The 20,241-nt window shown below is 39.1% G+C and overlaps 1 protein-coding gene across 6 annotated transcripts in view; it reads right to left on the bottom strand.

Moving 5' to 3' along the window:
- Positions 1-20,241, bottom strand: part of DST (dystonin) — a 527,522-nt gene that overhangs the window by 33,974 nt on the left and 473,307 nt on the right. For all 6 annotated transcript variants that reach the window (XM_045294845.1, XM_045294847.1, XM_045294848.1 and 3 more), the window contains 12 exons: positions 18,151-18,382; positions 16,969-17,195; positions 15,612-15,734; positions 15,351-15,452; positions 13,171-13,272; positions 11,041-11,214; positions 10,635-10,790; positions 7,367-7,564; positions 6,908-7,036; positions 5,114-5,284; positions 3,750-3,905; positions 3,358-3,564 (listed from right to left, as the gene is read on the bottom strand). In XM_045294845.1, the coding sequence (XP_045150780.1) occupies positions 3,358-3,564; positions 3,750-3,905; positions 5,114-5,284; positions 6,908-7,036; positions 7,367-7,564; positions 10,635-10,790; positions 11,041-11,214; positions 13,171-13,272; positions 15,351-15,452; positions 15,612-15,734; positions 16,969-17,195; positions 18,151-18,382 (1,977 nt within the window). The remainder of the gene's footprint in view (positions 1-3,357; positions 3,565-3,749; positions 3,906-5,113; positions 5,285-6,907; positions 7,037-7,366; positions 7,565-10,634; positions 10,791-11,040; positions 11,215-13,170; positions 13,273-15,350; positions 15,453-15,611; positions 15,735-16,968; positions 17,196-18,150; positions 18,383-20,241) is intronic.

Genomic DNA, 20,241 nt, shown 5'->3' with positions numbered 1-20,241 from the left:
TCATTTTTCCCTAATAGTTCTAATGAGGCATAATTTGCATACCATATACTTCCATAGTTCAGTCATATTTTTAAAAGAGTTGCCTATACATCACCACAATCAGTTCTAGAACATCCTCCCCTGTATTTGTTTTCTCGCCACTTCCCTCCAACCTCCCCCTCCCATTCCCAAGAGCCATTACACCAATTACTGTCTCTAGACATCTGCCCCATCCTGTGCTTCATATACCGAAAAAATAACAACAACAACAAAAACCAAAGCAAACAAGATGAAAATAGTGTATACATTAAGAAGACCAAAAACAATGTTAAAATAAGCCAGAGGAAGATAAATTTGAGAAAAAAGTAGAGCAAATCTAATATGGGTCAAGAGGGAGATCCAATGACCAGATACCACATTATAACCTAATTCCATTTGCCATGATCAAGTTTTTAATAATCTTTGTCTGACAGGGAGGCTATTCACACCCCTTGATTATGATCAGAGGGGTTCCCCCAGGGGCTCAGTCTATTGAGAGCCCATGCAACTGTAATTTGGGCTCCAATTGTCATCTGTAGCCTTCTGCAAACTTGGTTTTTACCACATAAGCTCTGATACTTTTCCCTCCTTTGAATTTGCATTTTGCTATTTGTCATCTTTGGGTCACACCAGCTAGTGCACTCATTCCATGTGGACTCAGTTGATGTCTCACTTAGATGACTGCTTGTTGAAGTATAAGCCTTTAGGAGCCCGGATGCTATTCTTTTTGAGAGTTGGGCACCATCTGCTTTCTTCACGACATTTTGCTGTAGCACCCTTATCTTCACATACTCACTATACTTGAATTATTGAGTTAATGCTTACAGAAATGTTGAAAATTACTAATGCAGAATTTCTCCTGAAGGTGGGAAATGTGCTACTGGTTCATGGGCAGATTATGGACTGTCTTGGTAACACCTGGCATTGAGGTGGTGCGCCCTGGTCACTCTGGGAGAATGAACCCTGCAGGATTTCAGGAGCACCAGGGAGACCCCTCTCCCGTCATTCCCTTGTCAATGACGGGAAATTCACAGAGAATTTTGTTCTTCTTCCTACCGCTATTTCTTAAAAATTTTTTTTTGCTATTTCTTGATAGATCTGGGCGTTAAGTAGGGTGCTTAATGCCTCTGCTAAGAAAGGCACTGTGAAGTCTGTTCACTAGATTTTTAAAGTAGCAAGAACATAACGAGTGCATTGCACTTTTATTACAGATCCATGTAACGTTAGCCAGAATCCCTTTCCTCTGTAGTTTCAAGAACTCATGGTACTATGTTTGGAAACCAAATTGTGAAACTGGTTATAAATTACTCCTCACAATAAATTTAAGTGAATATGTACACACACACAAATACTTAAGCAATCAAAATAAAATGTATTTTACAACCAAGCACATTAATAATGAATCACCAAAACGACATTTAACAATAAAAGCGCAATAAGGGCACAGAGCCACAGAGCTGCCAGGGCCATTAGGGGTGATTTCATTACAGTGCTGTGCCCCTGCACATCCCCTCCCACAACGCACATCGGTCCAAATCCGAGAGCAGAGACCAGAATGGACACACAGGTGTCCAGGGCCAGAGGACTGCAGTCAACATCTGAGCTAAAACCCAAGAGAGTGTAGTCATAAGAACGCAACTAAAGCAGCGGCTAGTTGTCCAATTAGGTGACTTGATTCTAAGTAAAACAGAAAGTCCGAAATTAGAACCAAGAGATTCTAAGGCTAGTCTTGCTTTCAAAAATAGTTTCAAGTCACATAAAGATGAAATGTTTTACATCTGCCCTGAAAACATTAGAAAACACTTGTAAACATAGTTAAACCCAATGAGAAAATTAAACGGATAAAAAGGGAGGAAGGAGGAAGAGGGTGGCCGAATGACTAATGACATCCAAGTAACTTTGGCCACGTATGTGAAGAGAAGAAAATGTCGGGATCAGGATGAATTCATTAGAGAGGCATTCTATTCTATTTGTGTATCACTGAACCGATCATGCCCACCACTCAAAAAAGGCTACCTGGCATGCGATTTTGTAACAATATGAAAGGGCTTCAAAAAGTGCATGGAAAAATTGAATTACAAAATAATGGAACGTCTGTCTCCAGGACCACTTTGAAGCTCCCTCATACAATCTGTCATTTCTGAACTCTTTAAAATTGATTTCTACAGAAGGGAACATGTGGCTACTCTAACATCTCTTGTATCTTCCAACAAGGCAGGCCTCCCAGCAAGACCAAAGCTAGAAAACGCATCTGGTTAGGGCAGCAAATTCAGCATCAGCACTACACTAAGCTTTCACTGGAAATCAAAGCTGTGTGCCAAGCAAGGTAGGTGCATCCTCTTCTCTGTCTATTGCCCCTGGGGCACAGAGACACAGAAGTGTACCTCTTGTTTAGAAGAGGCATGCTAGTTAGCAACAGACTAACTGGTGGAGGAGAAGGTGAGATTCTCCCAATTTACCAAAACCAAAACCAAGCAAAGCCCAACAAAACTCCAAAACCCTCTCCCTAAAAATCACCAAAACTAAAGAAAGAAGCAAATAGAAAAAAACAACAGCCACAAAAGATTCAAATAGTTGATTTTGCAGTGGGCTAGAGCTCTATGAAAACTCAAGGAAGAAAGGAAAGCTTCGACAGAAAGGACCATCAGCCAGCACTGGCACAGACTCCCCCTTTTCAGAAAGTTTCCATCTGGCAGGACGGATGGCTAGCTCGTGGTTGACAGTTTCTGAAGAAAGTTTAGCTAAGGAATTAAGCAGAAGATAGCAATATTGTAAACTATGACGCCTCACTCTGAGCATGAGACCAGAGGTTGAAAAGATACAGTTTTTAAAAGAAAAGAAAAGAAAAGAAAAACAGCAAAAATTATGTTGTTCCTAACCACCCCTTTTCTTGGGGGGCCTTAACAGCCATCTGTGAAGTCTAACTAGAACCAATCTTTTCACAATTGGTCCCCAGAGCCTGAAACTTCAGGTCACAAAGTGAAGCTATCAGCCTCCAGATGTAGGCCATGGCCTTTTAGAAAATAAACCTCCTGGCTGCATGCTGTGATGTGTTATACCTAATGTAGCTAGCGGGGAAGTATTTCAATAACATATATATATATATATATATATATATATTTATATCCCCAAATGATCAATACTTACACATTTATATACATACAATATGCACAAAGGCTGATACATATTGCAAAAAGTAACATATGTATACAGAATATTATATGTAACAAAATCTTTAATGAGTTATTATATATATATTATAGTATGTATATGTAAACAAAGTTCTTGTTCATTCACTCATTTATTCAGCAGCTGGAACTGACTGACTGTCAGGTTTACCTGCTTAGCCCTCTTCCGTGCATCGTCCAAAGACCTTCCTCTTTCCACTAACCGCTGAACCACCTTTTCCCATCGACTCTGTACACTGATAAGCAGGTTTTTTATTAGGACAACATCTTGCTTCTGACTGAAATATTTCAGGTGGGTTCCAGTTTTGTCCAGCTCTATTATCTGCTCACGGTGGGAATTGACTTCGTTGGCAAAGACCTTTCCCCGAAAAAAGAAATAAAAGGGTGCAAAGAGAAACAAGTGAAAAATCAAACTGTCATATGAATGCCTCCAAGTGTCACAAGCTGAAACCATTTTCAAGGACACAATGACAGCTTTCCAATGAGAAAATTCACGCTTTTTGACATTAAAACTGCCTGGTATCCATTCCCGTCTCCACATACCTTGTGCTCGTCGATCTGAAACAAGACCGTGTCTAAGATAAGACTTGGCCGAGAAGCTACATTCAGTGTCTGTTCAGCCTGAGTAAGCCAGTTGATGAAGTCTTGGAGCGAATTGTGAAACTCCATTGCCAAATTGAGGGCCTCTTCCAGTTTAGTCTGCAAACACAGATTATTTAGCATTGGATGATATTTAAGAGGTTTGTTATTTATTTTTTTCAGTTGAAACACTCTCTGGCAGATTTCCTTCTCATCCCATTTTATTTATGGAGAATCTATATTAACTAAACAGTTTATCGATGTCAGGGCCTGCACTGGGACGCTGGCGAAACAAAGCCGTGTAAGAATAGTGCAAAGCAGCTCCCTGCAGCTGCAGCGTTCACGGACACTAAAATCATGGCTGGGGCAACTACCCACAGTTCCTAAGCAGACGCTGTAAAATCGAACAAGAAACAACTCATATCCATACAATTAATTTTAGGCATCAAAACAGTATGAAATTCTGTTGTCCTAAGATATCCGTTGAGCTTGGAATGGGGGTCTCTTTTCAGGGTCGGCTTGGAAAGCAAACAGTTTCACCCATGAGGAATGAGCTCCCTTCAACAATCAAAATTAGACGAGACCAAACGGTCCACATTTGCCCAAAGGCAAGGAGGGACAGGGAAGCCAGACAAATGGAAACGGAATGGAAGTAAGGAGAATGTTGACAAACTGCAAAAATTGTAACCGATGTCATGGAACAAAGGGCACAAAAACTGTTCACTGGCAACCCAACGTGCTGTCATCTTTCACCTAAAACACAATAGAATGCCTATTTTTAATAGTTTGACACCGTCCCTATGCTTTACCAGGAAGATGGCAGGATTGCTGTAGTACCGCTAACCCACCCTGTTTCTTAGAAAGGTAAGATTACAGAGACTGTGTTTCTGCGGTTTAAAGAAAGCGACAAGAAGAAAAGCATTCACAATGTAACGCAAATTTTAGTTCTACGTGGATTTTTGTATGGTTCATGTTTATAAAATATATATAAAATCACACTTCTTTTCCCCTCTACGCAGCTTTTTGCTTAGCACGTCTGGTTAGATAGAATTATTTAACAACTCAGAACCTGATGGTCTATAACACTTAAAAGCCTACTGGTCCTTCTACTGAAGTCTATAGCTTTATCTGAAGTCTGAAGAGAGTCTTTGAATCCTCTTCTACATTAAGACAATACTATTTTTAACAGACTCCATGAAATCTCTGCTGTATACAACGAAGATCCAAACATGGGTCATTAAAAGTTCTACTTCTGGTCGTTCTATTCAGAAAGAAGCAAAAGCCATGAGATAACACGTTAATTCTGTTCCATTAATCGAAGCACATACTTTCCGTTCACTGAGTTTGGCTTCCACCAATTCCCATTTTTCTTTCAAGTGATGTATGTCTTGGTCAATGTTTGTCTCTGCAGACTTGGGGCACCTTGCAAGCATCTGCTGGCCTTTTTGCATCAGACTCCGATACGTTTCTTCTTTAATAGCAAAGGCAGCACACAGTTCCTAAATTGAGATACACCCCCAAGTTATACCATTTGTAAGAGAATGAGATCTGAGAGTCCCATTTTCCCGGGTCACCAGTCGCACACCACATAACTTTTCCATCGCTATCTGGCATACGGAACATGCACACGTCAAGGCTTCATGATATTGAAACAACGCCCCAAATTATAGCCCTGCCCTGCCTAGGGAGAACTCTTTGAAATGGTACTACCACCATGAATCCATTCAGGTATGCCAGGGTGGAGGGGCTGCATTTTAAATGTTATCTAAGTCGCAGTAGCAGTAACTAATCAGTTGTGTGACCCTAGACAATGCATTTAACTTTCCTGAGCCTCAACTGAGGAGCTCTGGTGGGCGGCACAATGGCTGCCGAGTCAGGCTGCACAGCACAAGGGCAGCAGCTCGGAAGCACCATGGGCTCTGTGGGAGAACGATGAGGCTTTCTGCTCCCATGAAGACGGACAGTCTCGGAGGCCCACAGGAGAAGGTCTGTTCTGTTATATGGAATCACTATGATTCCGAATTCACTCGATGGAAGTTGTTTCATTTGGTTTGGAGCCTCAACTTCCTTCTCTTTAAAAAGAGGGGCTCTCTCCAGGCCTCTCCTAGGAATATAAATGGTTGCTCTATGGATTAAACGTACTTTGATGGTGTCATTTAATCCTGCACTGAGAAAACATGTAATGGACAGAAAATAAAGGCCCAGTATAATAGACATTCAAGTTATTCAGACTTTAAAATCAGGAAAGTCAAATCCTGGTACTCCTGAATATTATTCTCATTTAAACATTTGTAATGCTTCTAGCTCAAATGTGGTATAAAGAATAGAAGAAAACATTGCTTAAAAAATTCAGAATTTAAGATCAATAAAAGAAAAATTTAATTTTATTTTGAAAAATTGAGGTCAGTTCTATTCCCATTCTATTCCACTAATTTATTTATAATGTGGGTTCGCAATGAAAAACAATATGTTTTTATCTCACTAATATTTTATGTTTGCTAATTTATTTTTTAAAATTAAGATATAATTCACATAAGATTCCCCATATTTAAAATGGCTAATCCAGTGGGTTTTTTTTAGTATATTCACAAAGTTGTGTACACATCACCACTATCTAATTCAGAATGTTATCTCTAAATAAGCCCGTTGTTTTCCAAATTTTCACTTATACAAAGGGCCTTCAAAAAGTTAATGGAAAATTTCTAGTACCTATTAGTTCCATCACTTGACAAATTTGTCATTCTATGCAATTAGGTGGAATAATCAAACGCTCACAATAATTTTAAAGCCAATTCTGATTATTTTAGAGATATTTTCCCAATGAAAGAAAAAGTTTATAATTTGCAGTGTTCTATTACTGCCTACACACGTGTATTATTTCCTATGGGGGAAGGTCTGCTTTTACAAAATACAGTATATAAACTATAAACCTTTCTTCCGATCTCTGCACACTAATACTTGAAATAAAACACAAGTTCTAACTTGAACAATGTAATCTATGGATAACCTTTTTAACTGTATAAAACTGTTCATCTTTTAACCCCCTTTCCCCTGATTTATTTACACAACAAATGGTCCGTTTCTGAATCTTAGGCTAGAGCTGTAGGAAACGATGCACTTACCATATGAGCATTTAGCTGCTCCTTGGCTGTTTCTGGTAACCCTCCTAGAGGCTTGGATGCCAACAGATGACGCTCTGTATCAGTCAGCCACTGTTGCAGTTCCTCAATCTCACCATGGAACCCTTTGGCCTAGAATGGGAAGGGTTTAAAAGAAAAATTGGGCCATAAAGCCACAAACAATCCCAGCTTGCTGAGCCTCTAGATACATGCGTAATAACAGCCAGGGAGGGGTCTCTAGGCTTGCCTGACCTTTCTTTACCAGGGCAGTGTTAGTATGGTAAGCTCAGAACTGCTGAGCTGCGCTTTGGCCTGTTCTATTAGTTACCACACTAATTTTTACTTCTCTCCTTAAAATGTTACCTTAAAGTATATCCAGGGTCTGTGTAAAGGAATGAAAGAACGCCATGCCACCCTGTGCTCTTCAACACTACAGAGTCAGAATTTGTTCTCGACACGCACCTGGCGCAAGGCACTGTCCAAATGCTGCTTCCTTTGTTCTGCTTGCTCCAAAACATTTTGCCAGCGCTGATTTAAAACCTCCAGCTTGTTCTGAAGGTTGCTTGCTTCTTCTCCTGCACTCGATTCAATTAGATCGTTTCCTGCTTTATTAACGGCCTCCACTGTGGATTGATGAGCTAATACATCATTTTGGAGCACCTGAAAATATTAAGATAGCCTCATACTGACCCGTTTGTAACATGTTAAATATTACCTTTAACACATTTTGTTTTCTAAGGCCTGAAACATACTGAAACAAACGCATCCCGTACATAGAAGTTTAATACTAGGAAAGGTTTAAATGATGGGATTTGCCGCCCCCCTCCCTTTATTGTACAGCTTCCCTAGATATAAAATTGGTCTGCCAGCACCCTCTAAAATTATTATGTGAGAACATTTTGCTTGTATTTCCCATTAGAACACAGGTTTCTATATTTGTTTGGCCCACTGCTTCCATTTTAGGTGGGGGGGGAAGGAATTACTAAGAGCTCCAGTGGCAATCAAAAACTTTGTACCATAATTCAGGATAAAGTGCTAGGACTCTGCTCTTGCAGCCCCCTTGGATCATTCCAGCACCCACTTTGGGAAACACTGCACTAGAAGACTCTTGTAATACGTGACAAGAAGTATATAGATACGATAATTAAAAGCTTCTAATGGTTTTCATTTGACCTAAGTTCATTTTCACTAACTGAATTCTCAGGTCTTAAGATATCTTATTTGGGAAAGTCAAAGGAAATAGAGGAAAGAGCTAGGAGGCAAAGGGCATTTATACAGGTCTAAATAAAGGCATGTACATATGTAAATTTATTTATATATGAGGATGGGGAAATAGATCTATGTGCATATATTTATAGGTTTAGTATTAAGGTAGCAGATGGACATTGGGCCTCCACTCAAGTACTCCCTCAATGCAAGAATACTTTCTTCTATTAAATTGGCATTCTATGATGCTCACCTTCCCGACACAACCGCTGAAGACAAAGTGGGTGAACAGGTAACTGTGGTGAAGGCAGCTGATGGTGCCTGGTCATCAAAAGATATGTCTGGGGTCTTCAAATCTGGCTAGACCAGAGGATATACACTGGTACGGATAGGAACTGGAAACACAGGGAATCCAGGGCAGATGACCCCTTCAGGACAAGTGGTGTGAGTGGCGATACTGGGAGGGTGGAGGGGGCGGTGGGCTGGAAAGGGAGAACCGATTACATGGATCTATATGTGACTTCCTCCCTAGCGGACGGACAACAGAAGAGTGGGTGAGGGGAGACGTCGGACAGGGCAAGATATGACAAAATAATAATTTATAAATTATCAAGGGTTCATGAGGGAGGGGGGAGAGGGGAGGAAGGGGGAAAAATGAGCTGATGCCAGGGGCTTAGGTGTAGAGCAAATGTGTTGAGAATGATGAGTGCAATGAATGTACAAATGTGCTTTACACAATTAATGTATGTATGGATTGTGATAAGAGTTGTATGAGCCCCTAATAAAATGATTTTTAAAAAGATATCTTATTTTTACTGCTATATATTCATTTTCAAATATGGAATCATTACATTTCTTAGATGTATAGTATAGTGCCATATTCTGTAATTAGCATTCTGAAAGGGAGAAAACTGTATTCATAAAACATTCTTTCATCTTCTCTTATTCACAGGATGTTCGAATTAACTTCTAAGCTGAGAGAAATACTAGGGGAACCCAACACTCAAGGAAAAGAATTTCCACTGTGTATCCAAGATACTCAATCCAGCCATGTAATGTTAGCTTTCAAAAGAAGACGACTAGAAAACACAGTTATAAAACACTGACTATAGATCCCAGTAAAGAATGCCTGTCTTTCATGTACCAGAAACATAAGAATAGTTTAATATGATTTAAATATAGTAGATGGCAGTCAGTTATAAGTATAAAAAGTGACCCCAGGGCTGAAAGGTCCATTTTAGACAGAAATGAAGTACACTTTGGAGAATAAAAGACATGTTAATGGATTCTTTTCAGGAGGGCTATGGTTCCATTATTAGCAACCAAAAGAAACTTCTTTTAATCCTGCTAAGAGTCGATCATCGTCCTACTCTAACTCGCAGACTCAGGTTGGTGATTCGTAGAAAAAAGAAAGAAAAAACTATCTGTTGACCCTGTAGAAGACATCACGCGTAGAGAGGCAAATCTAGACCAGAAGGACGTTCAGGGAAAAGCAGCCACCCTCTGACATCACTGCTTCTCTAACCATATTCATTGGTGTTTGGAGGCATCTGGTAAGGAGTACTTATCAGACTATAAAATCACGTATGAACTTTGATATGTGAATCATGGTAATCACTTTCGAAATGTAAAGGTCACTGAAAGATAATTCTATAAAATGTATTCTTCCAATAATCCGAATCCTGCTCCCTAAGTCGAAGTACAGGCGCAGGAAGAGAAGGAAGAGGGAGAGGGGCAGAAACACGCCCTCCCTGCCTCCAGCAACTGTGCCGGGAAGTCTGTGTCCTCCAACTTCCGATCTCCGGGAGAGAAGGAAAAGGGGAAGGGGCATTTCTAACTGCTCACGGGCAAACAGAATAAACAGGTCCCCACCCATCCCCAGGCCAAATCACTGGACAGGGACCAGGGTCAGCCTGTTTCTCACTTCTACTACCCTACGTCACGTTCCCATCACTGGTGAGTGCTGGCTTTCAAGGCAATTGCTAAGTATGGACACGTAAACATGGCTCTGAACTCAGACTGAGCATTTATTTTCCTTAGGTGTAGAGTCAGCTTTAATAGTCTTGATTGCTTCTAGCGAAGCTATAGTATAGATATCAACGAAAGTCTAACAGTCTTTGCTACTGGAAGAATTACATAATGGAAGCATGTTTCCATTTAAACATTAATGATGCAAAATAAGTTCTAATGGCTAAATTAGATATGGTTCAAAAGCGACTGTGTTTACAGAACCAGGGACGGTGGAAGAATAATTTAAACTAGGTAATAATTTCTAGGGAGGGCAATGTATGAAAAAAAAGACTAGTAAAAAACTACACAATAATATCTTAAAGTGCCTCAAACCCCAGTTTTACTAAAAACAATGGTAGCCACGTACAATAATCAAACCCTTTCTATTTGATAGTCGAGAAGAACTTATTTAAGATAAGGATCTAGGACTCTGATGATCCTACTATTAATTTGCATGCCAAGTCTCTGGAAACCTGCTGAATAGACAGCAGACTCAGCAGTAACAAATACGTACATGATGTTTGGCAAGTTCAATTTCGATGGCCTTCGGGTCTCCTCCAACAGGTTTCTGTTCACCCAGCAAGCCCTCAGTGTGTGTCAGCCAGGCCAATAGCTCATCCAGAGCATGCTGGAACTGTCCCAGTGCTAAGAGAGCCCCTTCCAGTTTATGCTGCAGAAAAAGTGGAAAAGAAAGAAACCCACGAATGAATTCAGTATGAGGAATGACATAGATTCATTAAACAAGAGGAAAAAATCACTGGTTGATCATATCCATAAGCATATCCCATGAGGTCTAGTCACCACATTCATCCTACAATTTATGTTTGAATCTCCTAAGTTGTATTTCAAAAGAAGGGCCAGGGGAGACCTGAAAAGCAAAAGAGTCCTGTTGAAATAAGGGGATGGGGATTGGTATTTACCTGTCTGTTGATAATCCTCTCGTCCAAGCTATCCCATATCAATTTCAGCTCCATTAATGGGTCCTGAACAGTATGTTTGTCAATCTCTTCTGTCACTTTCTTCAGCAAAAGCTCGGCTTGATGGTTCAGTCGTTCCATTTCTATCTGCTGTTGATAGGCCTCTGACTTAAATTGCTGTATTTTTTTGTAAAGAGATAAAGTTGAGAAAGGTGTCACACATCAGTAACTAAAGACAAAAAGTTAAATGGGCTAGATCCTTACTCTAGTTCATACTTCAAATCATGGAAGGGAGATAAAGAGAAATAAAAATCTAATGAAACTCTTTTCTAATGAAAGAATGATAAGAATATTAGAGGAATTTTTTTCTCTTAATGTAGTATTTTCTGACAGAAGGAGGTTTCTATTTGTAATTTTGATATTTTGTCTTCGGTCTCTATTTTTTCCCCCCAATTCCCAATGATGTATGTTCAGCAAGTGAATTTTAGAATGGATCTAGAAAAAGCTGTGCCTAAAAAACAAAGCATAATGTGCTATTTCTTGTCCTAAAACATACACATATCTTGAGTCCGCTAATTTTGTATCTTGTCTTATTGGGTTGTGGCTATTAACACTTAGTCATTCCTATATCTCACTGGCTCCTTATACACATTACTCTCTCCTGGTGCTTTCTGAGTTTCTAATGCAGCATTAATGGCTTTACCAAGTAACAGGTTAGCAAATGGTTGCTTGTAACAGGAAACTACTCCTTCATAAAATATTCTATTGATTTAAAATTGCAATGATACATAATTAATGGCTGAGGAGTCCCTTGAATTTCTCTCAAGCACGTGAAAGTGGTCATTAAAACAGAAATGCGCTCAGCACTTGCTAAGTAGTGTACGAGGTACCCTCAGCAAAGTTAGAAGGGACATTATTTTAATCCTCAAATTTAAATAAGGGGCACCAAATTGAGATCAGTTAGAGAATTTTTCTGATTCACCTGACAAGCAAATGGAAATTCTGGCAGCATCATTAATATCAGAGTGAGCATGCCCAACCAGCCTGCTAAATGAAAACCATTCATACATATGCAAACATGCAAAAAATGCAAAATAAAGTCTCCTCGACACCCATAATTGTCCATAAAGCATATCATGTGTTTACCCAGGAACATATACAGTTAATCTACTGATGGTAGCAATAAAAACCTCAAAAATTAGTATATAGCAATACCGGTATATGTTACATATTGCATATATGCACATATAATGAATGAAATATTCTATGTCACACGTGTAAAAATAAAAAATTTTAATGCAGATGCTACTTTATATTTTAACAACCCCAGTGAATGCATTGAAAAAGGTGTGCTGTGTCTTTTTGTGAATGAGGACTTAAAATAAGGCTGGAAATAGCTGATCGCACTCTGATAAATGATCATCGGTACAGAGGAATTAAAAGAGGAAGCAGTTCAGCCATTTTCGCAGCTGGAGAGCAAGTGCCACAAAAGCCACAAAAGTTATGGAGGAGGAAAGCAGATGGGAAAACACAGAACATTGGAAAGCCATCACTCATTCTGGGAATCACTATTAGATCATGTATGTGTCTTTAGCTGTTAGACTAAATGAATTACTCAGAAATTACTGAAGAACATAAAAATGTTACCCCGTGTGTACTGAGGAAAATAGTACACTATTAAATACAAAGAAGTTATAAAGATCCTTATAGTATGATCCTGTATTAATAAAGCATCTCATACAAATAGCTATCAAACGTGTGAGTATACACACACACATATTGCCTCAACATGAGAAGACTTGAAACTTTGAGTGTTGACCTCTAGCATTTTGGGTGGCTTTAATATTTCTTTTGTTATTTAATTAAGAGATTATAATGTATTTTTCTTATTTATATTTCCTTATTTTTCTTTAATGAACAGGTTCTCATTTAAGGGGGGGAAAGCACTTTATTTCACTTAGTTAATAAGCACTTGTATGCTGCTCGTTATTTGTCAGGTTGTATTCTAAATGCTTTATGAATCTTAAACCAGTTTAACAATCAAATCATAAATCTTTATTGACATAAAAGAAATCACACCAAGAATCTCCAATGTGAGGAAGTCTTCGCTAGAAGAGTTGCCCCGACTCATACCTTTAGCTCTGCAATCTGCTGCTTGACCGTTTCAAGATCTGTTCCGATTGGGGACATCGAAGCCAACTTACTCCCTGCAATATCTACCCAGTCAAACAGTGTCTGAAAAACAGATTCGCATGTGTCACATACGTAGCACGTTTGAATTTTTCACATTTCAAATGCTATAGAGGAGTACAAGCATAAACGGTCAAAAACATTATGGAACGAGGACGTTTTATAGAAAAGTTGGATGTTTTACTAATAAGTGCAGCAACAGGGTAAAACTGCTGTCCAAATGCGAAACAGACATTTTGCACCCAAGTTTGCAAAGAAAATTCTTTCCTAATAAATATTAAGAACTTTCAAAGACAGATCCACTAAAAAAAAAAATTAAGAAATTTGATTGATCAAAATAAAATTCTCTTTGCCCTCTCTTACAGCTGCCTAAAAGGCCATTTGAATTTTGAGCTGTGAAAGAAAAAGATACAAGCCCATCTGTTGTTATGGAGTTAGCAACCAAGACTTCTATGGTTTAGCACTTGAACAAGCTATTTGGCTCAACAAAACCCTTGCGTGTTAGGTTAGCATTAAAGTCTTGTACATACAAATGATGGATATTAGGACCATTATCCTGAATTCTAACACTGACCTCATAACTTCCTTCTTTTTTTCTTTTTATGTAGTATAAACATTTAAAACAAGAACAACAACGAAAGCTCAACTCACATCTTTTCAGGCAGTGAATGCAAACCAAATTATTTTATACTTTAAACAAGATTTAAAGTTACCTGACCACAGAGTAGGAAAAAGACGGTATCTGAAGTCTGGTATGTTTAAGTTACCATCAATAAAATCTATGAACTTTAGTAAGTAATATAAGAAATATAATTTATTTTACTTTGCAATCAAATCTTGAAACCTCCCGTGCATCTGATCTTTTGACATCTGACTATAATGCCTCAATAAACAGAGGATACTATCAAAGCACAACTACCCTATCTTGTTTTTCTGATGGAGGTAAAAAAGTCTTGTCTGAGGACCCATGCTGGTGGCACCATTTCAGATGAGTGAAAATCATAACCCAGCCTCACAGACAGAAGCCAATAAATTATCCTTTTATTTCCAAGATTTCATAAATGTTTACAAGAGCAGAGAGCCTCATCATTCTCCCTGGGAGTAAGTGGTGTTTTGAACCACAGTCCATATGGTTAGCAGTCTAACGCTTGTCCAATCGTGTCACTAGGAATGACATTAAATGATACGATTGGTTAAAAAAAGGGAGGGGGACTGGTGGACGTATCGTCAGGTTTTTGTTTGCAATTGATTTTTTTCATGTAATTCCATAGCTCAAAACACTGTTCAGTGGCCATAAGCCAGGGTTTGTGGTATTTATTTTCAGAACTACAGAGAAGTGGGAGTGCACAATCAAAAGGGAAAAGTCATTCTCATCTGAACTTTAAAAATAATACTCACTTTGTGTTATGGAAATACTTAGGAAGGTTTTTTCCATATGGCAGGAGAGGTGGCAGAGTAAACTCCTGCCAGCCTCTTAGGAAATGGAACAAAGTGAAGAAAGGTAAGGAAAGAAATATCCCTCAGTTGACAAAATAATTGTTACTATTAAAAGCTAACAAAAACCCTTAAAAGCGGTTGGTTAAAGAACCCGATGAGGACTCCTAGAGCATGAAAACAAATATTAAAGAGAATTAGTTATATATGTGGAAAAGAAAACACTTCTTAAAAATCAGATTATGATCTAATAGACTAGAAATCTATTTTAGCACATGGAGAACGCTGGCTTCGAATCAAATTTCCTTACTTCTGACTTTAGTTTAGCTTGGTGATATTTTTAGATAGTGTTTACCCCTTTCATCTTATTCCACTCAATTTTAGAACAGAACTCAGATTCCGTTCTATTTCACTGCCTGGTGCTGGGCCATGTCTATGAAAAATATTGTGTGGGAACATTTACTTTCACTTAAAAAAGCACACATTAAAACATTTATTTTCAAAGTAAATTTCACTGAAAGTATGCAAATGTGTACATCAACCTATACATATTTAAGTGTCAGAAGTATATGCAAATAGGCAAAACAATTGCTCACAACTACAGTCTTGGGGTGGTGCCAATGTGTGAGTTGATAGACATCAATTAGCGTGAGTCCGCCTTGCAGCTCAGACACACCGCGGCCCCTTACCTGTAGTCCATCCTGATAATGAACGGCAGCCTGCATGGCTTCATCAAGTTTATCAACCCGGTCTCTCCAAGCTTTATTTAGAGAATCCCAGGCTGAATGTAACTACAATATAAATAATAGAACTCTTTTAGTCCTCCTGCATATATTAAATTTTCAACTACTTCTATGAAATGGAGTTTAGTGGGGAAAACATCTGATTTAGTTAACGACAGTGACCAACAAACCCCACAACATTCTGATTAGAGCGTATGCCAGTTGTACCTCATCCATGCTCTTCTTGACTATGGGTTTGTCAGGCTCCCCGCACGCGGAGATGAGCTCCGAGCCCAGGTTAATAACCATCTCCAGCTCTTCCTGCAGTCCTTCTATCTCCTCTCTTAGGGACTAGAAAACAAAAAAGAACGGCCTTGCTGGGAATTGTAAGCAAGATCACATTGACACTAGAAAGACGTCCACAAAGACATGAATGGTCATTATTTCTCAGAGTAGTTAGAGTTCATTATTATGGTCTCCTTTCTGTTCTCTAAGTTCTTAAATGTTTTCCATCAAGAAAGCAGAACAGAATATTAAAACTAAAAAACTGCCCTTGAATTGAATAATGAAGACCAGACTTTTATTACAAAGACAGTATTTAATGAATCATACCATGTGACAAATACCTGAACAGTTTAAAAACATATATATCAGTAATATTGAGAGGCATAGTATGATATTTTGTTCTTCACACCAATTTAAGCTGGCAATAAATATTTAAAATACATATAAGTAAAACAGGTCTGTTCATAGATTTAAGATAATCTAGTCTTAGATTTTTGATATTAGGTCATTATCAAAAGGTGACTAAGTTACTGAAATACTGTACTAGAAATGAAGTATTCTCTCTATTATGTTCATGTGAATGCTAAATATATGTATTTATCTCACATGAATCAAGCCCTAAACTAGGCAGTGAACATACCAGGAAAATAGATGTGGTTATTCTCCCTCAAGGAGCTCAGAAGACTTAAGAAAGACAGGTTAAGTCATACTCTGAGTAGAGTACAGGAACACCATGTGGTATTTCATTCTGTGGTGCTATGGGTTGTAACTGTGAGTGGAATCTAGCAACAACGACGTGTAGAGTCCTTGCTAAGATGAAAGTGTTATGGAAACTTGGATGGACTAATTCTGGCACGGGAGGTACCCATCCATCTGAACCTCAAAGCCTGAGTAGGAGTTCCCAGTAGCGTGGCAGGAAGAACATTGTACCCTAACAAAATAAATGTGTGAAAGTACACAGAGCAAGGAGAGCGAAACAGTTTGGGGGCAAGGATGAGGAAAGTACAGGCAGGGACATTATTTTGAATTACTTTAGAAGCCATAGAAGAGATAACAAAGTCTTGAAATAAGGCAGAAGCAGTAGGGACGGATGGAGTGAAATATTTAAATGGACACTCTCCAAGTGATATTTATGGGTGCATGCTATTTTCAGCCCATATCATAATGCCGTCCATTTTTAGAAACAAGTGCAAATCTTAACAGGCGAATTCCTCACGAGTCAAAATGGACTCGATGGCAGTGAGAATGCCTACATTAACCACAGCAATCCATTTAACTTAGAATGAGATTGTCCGCTCACCTCTGCTGCTTCCTGCTGCTGCTTTACTACAGAGGGATCAATCCCAGGATTCTCTAGGTCACGGATGAAATCTTGAGTATCTTTAGTGGTAACCACCAATGACATGTGATCACACCAAAACTTCTCTGCTAGTTCCATTACATCCAGTAGTTTAGCCTCCCTTTCTTCCACCAGAGTGTGTATGTTCTCCCATATGGAAACCATCTGGTCAAGCTTATCTTGAACAGCTATGGAGCAAAGCAATACCAACAATTCTGTAAGTGAGCGCTACTCGAGCAACAGAGTAGACGTTTTTACTTCAGACAGTTAATTTGCTGTGCATCTAAAACCGAGTCAAATTTGGGTTGATTCCAGTCCATGGCGTATCACTGGTACCAAATAGCCTATCCCAAACAACGCAACACCTAAGGATCTTCACTTTCTACTGAACCAAGACGCTTCCAGACAAAAGTGGACGCTCAAAATGAGTTCAGAATAGACTCACAAAGTTTTCAATTTGACCGAGACTGGTTTTAATCCCCCTCCCCCCAAAGTGAAAACCTACCTGACAAGTGTATTCTTTACTTAAGTTCTCCAAATCAAGAATGAAGCTGTCTGTTCGGACCCAGGAATATAACATTATAGGGTAGGTACAAGGGGACTTCAAAAGGTTGTGGAAGGATTCCATTATCTTTTAATTTCATTTTTCCAGGAAGATTTTTGAAGCCCCTGCCTATTTTGGCCTTGTTTTTCTCATAAATTCCCATTAATCTATGTACACGGCCCTTCTATGGGCCCCCGGCTCACTCTCTAAGAAGGCTCACTGTGGTTCAGGGAGCCATTTCAGTGGTTACAGAATGGGAGATGCCATCTGTTTTATGTAATGGGAACCAAAATTCCTAGGTGTGGCCTGATTAGTATGATGTTTGAACCAACTAGTTAAGAGGCCCTATTGCCAATTGGAATACTTTACATTTAACTGATGGATTTCACAAGCACAGGAAGACTTTGACATGGTATTTATACAGTCGTTCCACCATATACACCATATACCATATACACAGTCCTTCCACCATAAACATATTTGCTAAATATCTTTTGTAAGAGTTGTCACTTTGTTATGTAATTGGGAATAACAGCATAAAAGTTAGGAATTATTTTTAAAGTAAAGTTCAATTTTCCCCCTTATTCCAAAAATACTACCTTTGGCAGATATGTCTTTCTCAGTGCCCCCAGACCGAGCAATCATTTCTTCTCCTCTCTTTTTAAGGGTTTCGTACAGTGGCTGTAGCTTCTCCATGTCGACGGACACGTTCTTATTCTCACTGATCTGCTCTTTAATCTTCTCCACCTCAGCAGAGATAGACGGTGGTTGCTTCAAACGCTCCACAATGCGCTCCAGGCTTTCAAGGATCTGGTCTATCTTGTCGTGGAACTAGGAGTAAAACACAGGGACTGGTTGGAAGAAGAATGATCCACAGCACCTAACGTGAAATGTACATGGGGAAAAAACCCTACTAAATTATACAATTAAAAATTTAATCTTATCGCTAAAATCGTAGATCCTGGAACAAACGTAAAGAGACATCCAGGTGATATTATGACAACATAGGCAAAAACCAAGACTTGTACGCACCCCTCTCTTTGGCACTGTTTTTGTACATCGGACTTAGTTTCTTATAAATAATTGACTGTACTCATTAAGAAATGGGATATGATACAATTAGCACCTATTCACCATCTACCTGACAAGTGGCAGCCACCAAACCCCTGCTCGCCTGCCCCACCCTCCACAGTCAACAAGGGCAATCACCTACTCCTGCACCAATGGATCAGTAAGCCAGCGGCCTGTGTTGCTACTTCACACAAGCAGTGAACACAGGGAGACCCGTGGTCCACGCCCTGGTGACAGGTGGTGAGCATCACAGTGTTGCCAAACTTAGTGATCAGAGTAGCTACTGCATGAACCCTACCCAGATATATGAAAACAAAACATCAGTGAAGCTAACAATCAATATATGAAAACAATAAAACCTTAATGTCTTGGAGACAACAGACAATATCAAAGCACACAAAGAAGCAGGGCGAGGCAGCTCAGAGCAGGTGAGCAAAATAAAGGGCCAGAAAACCTTCTGTGCAAGAACTGTTCCTGAACTACCTGGTAAATAGCAAAAAAGACTTTTATTCAGGGTCCATCAAAAAAAAAAATCAAAGAGGTCAAGAAAAACACAGACAACCATACATAGACACAAGCATACACACACAATCTAAAGTAATTCACAAAAATTAAATAGGTAATTAGAAACCTCGCAATTAGGTATCAGGAAGATCAGGCATCCTCAAACTACGACCCGCGGGCCACATGCGGTCCGCCGAGGACATTTATCCGGCCTGCCGGATGTTTTTGCCCCATTTGTTTTTTTACTTCTAAATAAGATATGTGTAGTGTGCATAGGAATCTGTTCACAGTTTTTTTTTAAACTATTGTCTGGCCCTCCAACAGTCTGAGGGACGGTGAACTGGTCCCCTGTTTAAAAAGTTTGAAGACCCCTGTGGAAGATTAACAATAAAATTTCAGAAATATACACCTCAATGGAAGGTCAACATAGGAGTACAACTGGACCAAAGGAAGACAGAATCCACAAAATTGAGGACAGCATCCTCTGATTCACAATTTGTTTGAGGAATGGTCAGGGAGAAAAATGAATAAAGATAAAACAAAAGCCTAAGAATTATGTGGGATACTATCCAGAAGAACAACCTACATGTGATACTAATCCCAGAACAAGTGACAAAAGGTAAAGCAAAAACCCAGAGAGCAAATGTCTGAGATTTGTTGGCAGAAAACATCCCTAATATTGGCTGATGACAAATGAACGGCCAGCTATAAAAGGGAGCTGTGATCTTATTTCTGGGAGAAACTGCTGTCAAAAAGACAGTGGGATGACATACATAAATCCCCGAGAGAAATAAAAACTTATATGATGGTAAAACCAGGCCATTTCGAAATAAACAGAAACTAATGAGATTTGTAAAAATTACACCAACCTTACAAAAATATAAAAGGGACACTTAGACAGAGAGAAGCAACAATATCAAACAAGAAGATTAAGACACAAGACAACATCACCCAGACACAAACCAAGATTAAGAGTCCTCAAAAATAAAACAAGGCTACAAGACTGGAAAGAGAGTCAGAGACATCAATCTGGAAATAATAACTGCAAAATAAAAGGGGAGACAACTGGTATAGCTAACGAACTCCCACGTGGAGAGGAAGTCAGGGTGATATGA

The sequence above is a fragment of the Echinops telfairi genome, unplaced genomic scaffold, assembly GCF_000313985.2.
Source record: "Echinops telfairi isolate 266 unplaced genomic scaffold, ASM31398v2 ScPeMD7_3533;HRSCAF=4204_1, whole genome shotgun sequence".
NCBI lineage: Eukaryota > Metazoa > Chordata > Mammalia > Afrosoricida > Tenrecidae > Echinops > Echinops telfairi.
This window is presented reverse-complemented; position numbering and strand designations above follow the sequence as displayed.